Source organism: Diabrotica undecimpunctata, chromosome 5 (assembly GCF_040954645.1).
Source record: "Diabrotica undecimpunctata isolate CICGRU chromosome 5, icDiaUnde3, whole genome shotgun sequence".
Classification (NCBI taxonomy): domain Eukaryota; kingdom Metazoa; phylum Arthropoda; class Insecta; order Coleoptera; family Chrysomelidae; genus Diabrotica; species Diabrotica undecimpunctata.
In genome coordinates, this window is record NC_092807.1 from 114,416,957 (window position 1) to 114,429,329 (window position 12,373).

Genomic DNA, 12,373 nt, shown 5'->3' on the forward strand with positions numbered 1-12,373 from the left:
GGTGTGAACAAACTCTAGTCTTAAAATTAAGTGCCGAATCGCTCATATAAATATTTCCCTTCTCTCTGGAAACACTCTGTATAAATGAAGCAATATCCATAAGGACCTTACAACCTCGATATGTTACGCCATTGATAAAACGCGGCAAAGAATGCGTAAAATCGATTTTAATTATCCAGAACAACCAGACGGTCACCCTACAGGTGTAAGTTACTATGGAAATAAACAAATTTCCCAGCAATAATACTGTCCGTCAGTCTTGAGTTGTCAACTTATAATATTAAAATTTTAAATTGGTAATTTTTATTAGAAGAAACAATGTCTCATTTGGATTTAATATGTGACCACTCTAAAGAAAAATTAGTAGTAGTACCCCAGGATGTGTTAGATTTGACAAACTTGAAGATGCTTTTCTTAGAGGGGAATTTTATTACTGCATTACCGGATAATTTGTTCTGGAAGCTACCCAAACTGATGTGGTTAGATTTAAGAAACAATTTGTTGGAATCTATTCCTACTAGTATTGCATTTCATGAAAAACTAGAAAATTTGTTATTAACGAACAATAATTTACATAATCTACCAAATGAACTTGGTAAGTATGTCCTAAAAGCGTTTTACAAACGCATTCTATGAATTATAATTGTATTAAAACTACTCGTATAACGCAGATATAATAAGTTTAATCTTTATAGGTATATCAGATACTGGTACTTATTCAAAGAAAATTTATAATTCGATAATTTTTACAATTATCTAAATATCCTTATGAAATATATCTAAATATTAACTGTGTTATCAAAGAAGGGTTATATACAATCCAAATTAAATATTTTATTGAACTATTTTATAGAACTTAAGAACTTACCAGGAACGAAAAACTGAGCCACTAACAATAACTAAATACATGCTAGCATATTTTTTACCCTTGATAGTTTCAATTGGGTTTGATAATGAGGTACAAATTGTAAACTCCGAAACCGGTTGCGACATTTGCATCAATAAAATGTTTAATTTGGATTGTGAGTACCTAACCCTTCTTTGATAATATATTTAATTATGGGATTACTGTTCGTTGCAAGATATTTCGGATTTAATCTTCTAGGTATAGTTGTATACAGGGTCGGACTTATATACTGATACATTTTATCAAAATTACGGCAATCAAAGTAATACTTTTATATTAAAATATATATTTAACATAGTGAAAAAATATAAAAAATAATAATTTTAAACTTAACTATCGTCTACATTTAAATCGGTATCACTATCATCGCTATCGTTTAAATCTACAGGTTGTTTCAAAAAAAGGTAACCCCGTCTCTAGGGTAGGTAAAAAACTAAAAAGTAATTGGGGTTTGCTTAGTAAAAAAATTGTGTAACGCCATCCGTTTTCAAGATACAAGGCGTTAAAGAAAAAAAATTTTACGCATTTTTTACGATTTTGCCGAAACTACTGGCAACATTGTAATGAAATTTTATACGAATATGTTTTGGAAGCTGATACATCCCATGAATTTGTTTTTATATCTGATTCTCATAGAGCGCGCTAGTTACACGGATCGTACTAAGTATTAGTCAATATAACTTTTTTAAGAGTATAATTATTAATCAAAATTTCAAGTAAACTTATACATCATTCAATTTTACACGAAAAAGATACTTTTGGTAAAACTTGATACTGTGTACCGTTTTCAGAATATTTTGATTTGAAAATTATGAAGTAATAATTGATGCTGGTATAACATAGTTAGTAATTAAACAAAACTCACAAGAAGGAAATTAAATTAATGACTAAGAACATAAAATAAAATTCAATTACAGTAAGTGTTCAAAATGCCCTCCGTTTTCGCGAATACACAAGTCTATTCTTTTTTTTAAAGATTCCATTAACCTTCTAAACGGTAGGGGATCAGCTATGATGTCATTAAATTGACGTTGAATTCTTTCTTTCAATTCTTGGCGTGAATTTACCTCTGTAGCATAGACTTTTTCCTTAATATACGACCAAACTGTGTAGTTTAAATGGTTAAAATCGCATGACCGAGGAGGCCAATGAATCGGAGCTTCTGCACCTCTACCAATCCATCGATTCGGAAAATGATTACTCAACCAATTACGACACCTTCTATCAAAGTGTGGTGGAGCTCCATCGTGCATAAAAAATAAAGATCTTCGCTCATTTAGTGTTAAATCTTCTAATATCTCGAATAAGGAATTGTTTAAAAAATCAAGATACATATCACCATTTAAATTTCCAGGTAGAATATGATAACCTATTAATTTGTTACCTAAAGTTGCTGCCCAAACATTAACTTTAAATGAGTGTTGGTAATGTGATACCCTTTTGACTCGTGGATTCTCATCACACCAGTAGTGTGCATTATGGGAGTTAAACATACCTTGTCGCATAAAGGTGGCCTCGTCCGTAAAAAGAATGCATTTCAAAAAATTTGGATTGTGGACTGTCCTTTGTTGCATTGTTTCACAAAAATCCACTCTAACCGGTAGATCATCTGGCAAGAGCTCTTGGACTTGTCTGTAATGATAAGTATATAATTGCTGTTCTTTCAGTATCCGCCAAGTACTTGAAGAAGAAGTATTTGTTTGTCTTGCTATATTCCTTACGCTAACTGTTGGATCTTGATCAAGTAAATTTAAAGTATTATTTTCTTTATTAATTATTCTTGTTGTTCTTGGTCTACCAGAATTTATTTTATTTGGTCTCACATTCCCAGTTTCTCGACAACGTCGTTCAACGGCTCTAAATGTTTTTTTGCTTGGTAAGTTTCTTCTAGGAAACTTTTCTGCATAACGTGTCACAGCTGCACTAGAACATCCTAAACATCCGCCTAAGGTTAATAACATGTCAGTGTATTCAACATTTGAGTACATTTTGATTTGATTTTACAAATAACAAGGTTTCAAAACTCTAATTATTATTGATTTATCATCATAACAATCAATAAATGTCAGATTTCCATGGCACACTTGGAGAAAATAGAGGTATACCTATTAGAACTTTATCATTACTACCAGCATCAATTATTACTTCATAATTTTCAAATCAAAATATTCCGAAAACGGTACACAGCATCGAGTTTTACCAAGAGTAACTTTTTCGTGTAAAATTGAATGATGTTTAAAGTTTAGTTGAAATTTTGATTAATAATTATACTCTTAAAAAAGTTATATTGACTAATACTTAGTACGATCCGTGTAACTAGTGCCCTCTATGAGAATCAGATATAAAAACAAATTCATGGTATCAGCTTCCAAAACATATTCGTATAAAATGTCATTACAATGTTGCCAGTAGTTTCGGAAAAATCGTAAAAAATGCGTAAATTTTTTTTTCCTTCAACGCCCTGTATCTTGAAAACGGATGGCGTTACAAAATTTTTTTACTAAGCAAACCCCAATTATTTTTCAATTTTTTACCTACCCTAGAGACGGGGTTACCTTTTTTTGAAACACCCTGTATAACTACTCTATTTATAATGTTCTGGAACTGTGAGTAGTTTTGTTCTAGTTTTTTGACATGCTCTATAGATTTTTTCCAATTATTTGCTGTAATATTATACTCGGCCTTAATTAAATATACAAAAGTCGAAAATGATTTAAGCAGGAGAATTCTTATTTTTCCTCACATTACTTTTTAATTGAGACAAGAACAATTCTATTGGATTCAGTACATAATAGTAAGGAGGCAATTTTAATACTTTATGCCCATAATTCTCAGCTGGCCTGTCGATAAAATAATTTTTTTCACATTTAACTAATTGTAATAGTTCTATAAATTGTTTTTTATGTAAAAATCCATAAAATATATTTCATATTTTGATAAAAATTCTTGAATTTCAGCTTTGTTTGAATTAGTTTTTGGAATTTTACTCTTTTGTCTACAATGATACGGAGCATTATCCAAAATAATAACGCTATTTCTTTTTAATTTATTTAGTAATTGATGCTCGAACCACTTTTCAAACAAAGTACTGTCCATATCTTGGTGATAATCTAAGCGACAATCACTTGCATTCTTAGCAGAGAGTAATAAAGCATCTTCTACCATCCTGATTCTCTCCCACAATGTAAAATACAAATTATCTTCTATCCTCTAGAGGAAGAAACATTGGTGACGCAATTTTTACTACCATCGGTCTCCAACATTTTTTAACTATATCGTGGGTGTCGTGCCAAGCTTCATCCAAATAATACAAGTTCTTCCCTTCACTCCTTAAAGACCTTAGACTCTCCAAATAATCGAACCTCCACTTTATTAATAGGCTGGATTCCATAATTGCCTGCCGCTTATTCACTGTTTTAAACATTCGATTTTAAAAACCTTAAAAAAGTAGTTTTATGACACTCGAGGATTATTTCTTTGTTTCTTAATTCACTCAAAAGTTTATTTAAAGTTGGTAAGTTATTCACTGAATACATATGATATATTGTTTCCCGTATATATATATATATATATATATATATATATATATATATATATACATATATATATATATATATATATATATATATATATATATATATATATATATATATATATATATATATATATGTATATGATAAATGAAAATTTGGTAATACTCGATGGGCACCAGAATCCTTTCTTTTTTTCGCAACACTGTACCGTCTTTTGTAAGTTCGTACACAGTGGATCGTTGTACTTGTGTCAAAAATACTGTCTTTTTGATCGCTTCTGATTTAACCATCGTCGAAAGAAGACCTAAGAAAAAATATGTAATTTTACCTCTCAAGGAATTATTCTGATCGAAATTCTGTGTTTTTTATGAATTAATTAATCCGTAAATATAATTAACCTTCCTAATACCGCGAATTCTCGCCTCAAGTCTACCGTTTTTATTAATATCTGTAATTAAGTTTAATCAAATCACTTTAACGGTTTAAGACATTGGTATATGATGTATTAAGAGCACAAACAAGTAGTAAAACCCAAAATACCGCGAACAAAAAATTAAATATTCTCGTCGGATTTCGCGGAAATGTATATGGGGCGAGAATTCGTCCCACGTGGTATCGAGTGTTTTCACGTTCTACAAATCTGATTTTATCAGTTTAGACGAAAGTTTTGGAAAATGGTTACTAATGACTGTACTAATTACTTGCCATGATGTGCAGTCGCATTATTTACATATTAGCAGTTGATTGTAATGTGTTTCCTTTATCTTTGAAATTCCATTCTTGCTATTACACGATGGAAACTTTTATAATTATACTATTAGCATATTTTTGTCTAGATTCTTCGAAACACCACTTTCTAGTTGGGATTGTCTCTCTAAGAATTTGTAAAGTGCAATTAGCCCCAAGTACGTCTGATATCTGATCCATCCATCCAATGGCACTACAGCCCAAATCGGGCCTTGGCCTTCTTCAACAGGCTTCTTCAATCATCTCGATTTACCGCTGTTCTTTTCCATGAACGCGTTCCCAGGCAGTTCCTGGCGTCCTCATCGACTTCGTCTTCCCATCTCTTTTTAGGTCTTCCAACAGGTATTTTTCACTGCAATCTTGCATTTAGTAATTTTCTGGGGATTCTATTCTCATGCATGCGGACCACGTGCCCTACCCACCGTAATCTCTCCGTTTACTGTATTGTGCTAGAGTTGGTTGGCTATATTGCTCGTATATTTCTATAGTATGAATCTGATATCTGATAACTGCTAAAATTACCTGTTTATTTGGTGAGTTTCTGAATGTGACTGTCTTCTGTCTTTGATTTTTAATTTGTTGAATTGATACCAAACAAAGTATACACACAATAAAGAGTTAAGAAAATGGTAAGATTAATGAAATATATAGAATCCTTGCGCTTAAAAGTGAACCAAACTACTGGGACGGGAAGTCGCTCCACCTGATACTGGTCGTTTTAAAATTCACCCGGTATTAGGAAGGTTAACTTCTTCTTAAAGTGCCTATCCGTTCCGGACGTTGGCGATCATCCGGATCATCATCAGCGAGGAAGGTTAACTAAAGAGTATTTTTAACAAGTACTTACCGTTGTAAATGTTAAGCACGATTTGCTTTGAATCGTGTGTGAGATGAATATAACCAGAACGTTTTTCAGGTTCAGACTCGTCTTTACTTCCTGAAATAGTGACAGGAATGTACCGGACATCGTCACTAATCATTTCTATATTACTCATATTTATAGTTATTACACTGACTTCTATTCTAAATGAACGACAAAAGAAAAATGAAGTTCTTTTCAAATAAACTTTCTTCTCATAGAAGCCCATTTAGTGATAATTTGATATTAAGTAAACATTATCCTTTTACCTGAATAAAATTCCAAGAAATTTTCTAATCTCTTATAAACACTTTCTTTACGTACCTAGACATTTGTAATTCTGAATACCAAGTACAAATACAATTAACTGATTAAATTTAAATAGGTACACAAAATTATGCTTAAAATTTTATTTACCAATCGTTAACAACTCAAAATTCCAATAAGTACCTGGCTACACCTACTTTGTATTATTTAGTAAAGTACCTTTAAACTTTGGATAGAATTTAAAATTGAACCCAATGTAACGAAAGACTAAGGGTGACTGTTCGTTACAGCATTAAGGGAGTACAGTCATTTTGTGCTTGCTATCCGCCCAGTCTCTTAATCTGGGGAATTCCATCCGAATTATCTTGCAACGGATTATACAGTTATTACAAAGAAAGAAATTTGAAAGATTTTCTTTAGTTCCAACATCAACTGCCAGTCTGTCTTCTGTAAGTCGTCTCTATGTCAAGAATCTCAGTGGAAAAAAATTACCAGCCTAAAATAATCTGTATCTTTCGAAAATAAAAGCAGTTTGAAGAAATACTGAGGAGAATGGATAGTTCATCCATTTGGGAAGTATATATTGCACAGTTATTACAAAATTTGAAAGATTTTCTTTAGTTTCAACATCAACTGCCAGTCTGTCTACTGTAAGTCGTCTCTATGTCAAGAATCTCAGTGGAAAAATTACCAGCCTAAAATAATCTGTATCTTTCGAAAATAAAAGCAGTTTGAAGAAATACTGAGGAGAATGGATAGTTCATCCATTTGGGAAGTATATATTACACTAGCGGACAGGGTACCTGCTATAATCCGGTCTCGATAAAGGGTCGTTTAAGCTATGGGCACGATTGTCATATAAAGTCCTCTCACTGCAGATTTTCTCTATATGCTTGTTCTTGTCTTATCTACAAGCAGCCTGAATAGCTCTAGATAGCTGTCGGTACTGGGAATTCTTAAGAAAGTTCTCAATTTTAGCAATTTTCAGTTTTCTACATTGTTCAACGAGGTAAAATGTATCTTCAGACATCCACACTTTTTTTGGTCCGGTTAAGCCGGCATTAGACTGTGCCTCGCAGTCAGTCAAGATCTGTATCAAGCTCTTAGAACGCAATTCTTAGAGCGCACTAAATAATTTAAAAAAATTTAGAAAGGAAATTCTACTAACCACCAAACAAAATGATTTCTAACATATTTTTTAAAAGAGTAAATTCATATATAGAATCCAATCTCCAATGGAGACAGTGAGAGACTCCTCACTTTGGCTGATTAAAGTTTATGGATTTAAATTAAAATTAAACTCAAAAAAATTCACAAACATGTTTGATTTACTTTAGATGCATTAGTATTTCAAAAAAGTTTTATTTAAAAAGCTTAGGAGAGAGGGTCTGGTGCCTTCCGTTTAAAGGGTGGTGCCTTTTTTGTGCCACTCTGGTCCTGCCTGAGTGTAATGAATGTAAACATGGCTCCTTTGATTACTATTCCATGACCAAATCCGAGGATAATCTGTAAGTAATCTACGTATCTATTAACTACAGTTTGTTGTATTTTAGGTACTGTGCCAAATTTAAAAGCTCTGCAAGTTTCTGATAATCCTTTGATGTATCCAAAGAGACCTATTATAGTATCTGGTACAAAGACAATAAAAAACTTTCTAAAAGCACAATATGAAAACGAACAAGCCAAAAAGCAAATAGAAGAAGATAATGATACAGATGATACAGATAAAAATACAGGATCGGATAGTTCCCTAACTAATGAAGAAGAATTCAGAAGAAACGAACAACTGATAAAGGTATATGATTTTTTAATCACACAGTCTAATTCATATTATAATATTGATCATCATTGTATTGACTAAAAAGAGCGATCTCCAAACTATAGCGTGTAAGACAAAAAAGACGAAAGTTAAGACGTTTAAAAGTAAGATCCCCATAAGAGTGAAAATAGTACCTAATTGACGATTTAGAACAAGTGAGTAATTTCAATTATTATATCTAGGGTGCTACATTACGATGTCTAAATTTCGAGAAATATAGAGGCATTGATCGATTAAGAGATTTCAGTATATATGCATAGCAATTCACATAACCTCGAAGAATAAGAAAAACACAATACAACGATATAACTCATAAAAGAAAATGGTCATAGTTGCTCTACTTTATGGATGTGAAAGCTGGGAAATGATGCTTGATGGCTCGGCGGCTTCGGTCAGGCGCAGACGGTGAAAGTCTAATTCCGACGTTACTGTCGGTAAGCGTTGAATCTGCATTACCGGTCGAGCATGAACCTTAGCTAAGACCGGAACCAATATGGTCGCCGCCATGACGTCAAAGGAATCTGCATTACAGACTGTCATAGTTTAACTTTTATTCGCTAGTCGCATGGAGAGATATGTGCCAGTCTACCTCTCAATAAATACTTTTGTCATATCAACAATAAATACAAAAAGAAGAAGAAATAATATTTGTTTATAACAATGCTATTGTCCAACCTTAAGTATCTTTTTCAAAAGATATTGCAGATCTTCTACTAGTATTTTTTAATTTCCTTTTAGGTAACAGAAATAGGGAGTGATAATCACACAGATATATTCGTTAAACCAAGTCAAGGATCTAACAGAACATCTATCAAAAATTCAACAGTTAGGACAATCAGAAAAAAAGTATCAGATGATCAAGCTTTTAACCCAGATCTAAAAATAAAACAGTTGCTGTCACCGGAACTAGTGAGATGTAAGAGGGATACAGATAAAACAAAAATAATACATAAAGTAAGTAGAACTGGATCAAAATTGTTCTTAAAATCTTACTTTAATAAACCACTAAGCGGAGGTGACGGGAAGAAATTTAACAACTTAAAAGAAGGATGGTTAAATGAATTACGAATATTATTAACAGATCAAGAACGAATATTGCAACAAGAAAAGTAAGTTAATTTCTTATAATATTAAATAAAAATATACTCATATTTTTAAGGGATATCTTATACTTCTTCCTTTTGGTTTGTAATTTAGTTATTCTTGAGTTAGTCGGTTTTCATCCATTCTGTTTATATGTTGATTCCATTCTGTCTCTATTTTTTGTATTTAAACGTTGTACCAATAATAACTATATTTGCCAGTCGCAAACCATGTGCTTTATTTTTTATTTAACAAAATCTGAAAAAATAAAACAAGTGTGCGCCAATATTTGTGCTCGAGAGATATTGCTCCTACAAAAATATATAAAATATCCAGCCACTTTTAGTCTGTCAAAAAGTAACTAACTTCGCAAAAAAAATTACTAAATTCACAAGATAGTTCGGACTGGGAATAGCGAACCGAGTACCTATATTTAATATTTTGATTTAACTTGTTTGAAAATGAATCATGACGCACGGGAAAAGATAGAGTGGACGTACCTACTATATATATATATATATATATATATATATATATATATATATATATATATATATATATATATATATATATATATATATATATATATATATATATATATATATATATATATATTGTTATGATGTATTTTTTGTTTGAATGATGAGCAATGAGTATTTTTAATAATATAATATATAGGGTTTTTATCGCGGTTCTCAAAGAATTAGCTTGTAAGTACTTTTTAAAATTATCTTTATTATAACTATTATGAAACACACATATATTTCTAACCTAGCCAATGTAAATTTAAAATAAACTATCTTTAAATTGATGTTCTTATAAAACTAATTAAATTCTATAGACAATGTTAAATTTAAACAAACTATCTTCAAAATTGAAATTGTTATAACACTAACTAAATTATATTAACAAAATTTTGTACCTTTCTTTCACTGAATGCCTAAATGAACTGTTTTCCACTATATATATTCTAATCACCACTGAATGTCTTCGTACTTCGGTTATCCTTGTTTTTGTGAAATTTCTTTTTCCAATTATCAGCTTCTACCAATTTAAGATATATTTTTCTTCACCAGCATTTATACACCACCAAGCAAACCAGCAAACAGCATTAATATTTATTCTTCTTTTCAATATACCAATATCCAATTATTATAAGTTGATTTATACTAATCTCCAATCATAATATAATTTTAATTCCTTCCAATGTCCATCCAATATTCTTCTAATATACTTTTATAATCTTCAATAATTATTTGTGTATAATTATAAATGTGCATTAAATTATATGCATAATTTTTAATCTTCATTTAACTCATTATATTAAACAATTGGACTATTTGTACTTGATTCACTGACTCCAACTAACTTTCATATTTCTTAATAAACTTTTCTGACTGACTTCTTGAAAATTCTGAACAATTTACTTCACTAACTAAATGTAGCTACTAACTTTCATAATAAACTGGCCTGACTTCTGACTAAAAACTGCCATCTTGAATCCAAATCACGGGTATTTATATCTTTTTGGATATTCTAGAACCATCTGGTAAGAGATCATGTTCCAATTTGTTCTATTAAATACATGTCTGAATTTTCTGGAACAAACCATTTCGCAAACATGGCCATCTCCGGTGATCCAGAGAATTCCATTCTTTTCTATTAATAATTTTGTTGACATTTAGGCTTTTCAGATCAGAATAAACATTTAAATCATTAAATATATATAAATTAAACATTTTAAACTAACATTATTATTATAACCCCACTTATATTCGTATTATGATTAATTTCTATCTGTCAATTTACTGTATAGTTGGTTGCCTATGCACATGGCTCACTTAAATATATTTACAACATTAAAATACAACTTTTTACACTTATTATATGCTAATTTATTAAAAATGCCCTCACATAAATATATTTTTATTAAATTCTCTAGTATATAACTTCTTAAAATAATCAAATACTTTTTTATATCTAATATTATGTAGTATATAACTTATAAATTATTTTCTATAAACCCCAATCGTCACAATACCCCAAAATAATATTTAAAATAAATGATTTACTTATTATTTTTTTAAATAATAATTTTCTCATACCTTATTAAATTTATTAAATCAAATTTTTTTTTTTATTTAAAATGTGTTAAATACATCCCTGTTCGCTGTCTATGTCAAAGCAGAGAACAACGGATCACAGTTCGGCTATTCTATGGTCAAACTGTCATGTCAAATGGAACAATGGATGCTATATCAGAGAATAAAATATAACCTTAATTAAAAATATAATGGATATTGTGTTCTGTTTATTTATAGACAAAATCTAGGAATTATTTCCATTCAAAATAACTTTCATCAATATAAATTGGTAAGTTTTTCCACTTTATTATATTAGAAAGACATTTTTATAGCAATTATAGTATCAATTTTGTGTCTAACCCCAAATTATGATTTTTAGGGTACAAATTAATTTCCATATATACAAAATTCAACAAGTATGATGTCAAATTGATTCAAAATAATGAAATCTACCATCTATTTAACAAATCAAGTCTATTGAATAAAATGGATATATCAGTAAGCTGTTAGTATTAAGTTTATAACCTAGATATATCACTACTTTTTGAAAAAATGTACATTTTTCTTGATTTATTTTAAGTCCAATTTTATCTAATCTGTTTATTATAATTTTTAGGTGTTTCTCATGATCTTCAGCCGTTTTAGAAACAATTAATATATCACCAATGTAGTGAATTACAAAATGTTCATATTGATCCAAAATATCATGAAGACATCTACATAGAAAAGATGATTGAAGTCCAAATGGTAGTACTTTGAATTGATATACTACTCCATCTATCTGAAATCCTGTATACTGTCTACTTTTTCTTTCTAGAGGTATTAACCAAAAACTATGCTGTAAATCGATTTTAGTGAAAAATGACATTTCTGTAATTCTTCCTAGTATTCCATCTTCTAACATATTATTAATTGTTTTGTTTACTTCTTCTTTGTATTTATATGATATTGGGTATGATTTTGTTTTAAAATCTTTTTCTTCTTTAACTTTTATACTATGGATATAATTTTGTGCAATTCTATTTTCTTTATTGACAAGTCCCTTGTGTTGCTGCAATATGGAAATGACTATTG

At 30.3% G+C, this 12,373-nt stretch overlaps 1 protein-coding gene across 1 annotated transcript in view; it reads left to right on the forward strand.

Annotated features, from left to right (window-relative positions):
• Positions 1–231: 231 nt before the first annotated feature.
• Positions 232–12,373, forward strand: part of LOC140441692 (uncharacterized) — a 32,352-nt gene continuing 20,210 nt past the window's right edge. Inside the window, exons 1-3 of the mRNA XM_072532573.1 lie at positions 232–595; positions 7,867–8,108; positions 8,871–9,241. Of these exons, the coding sequence (XP_072388674.1) occupies positions 319–595; positions 7,867–8,108; positions 8,871–9,241 (890 nt within the window). The 5' untranslated portion in view covers positions 232–318. The remainder of the gene's footprint in view (positions 596–7,866; positions 8,109–8,870; positions 9,242–12,373) is intronic.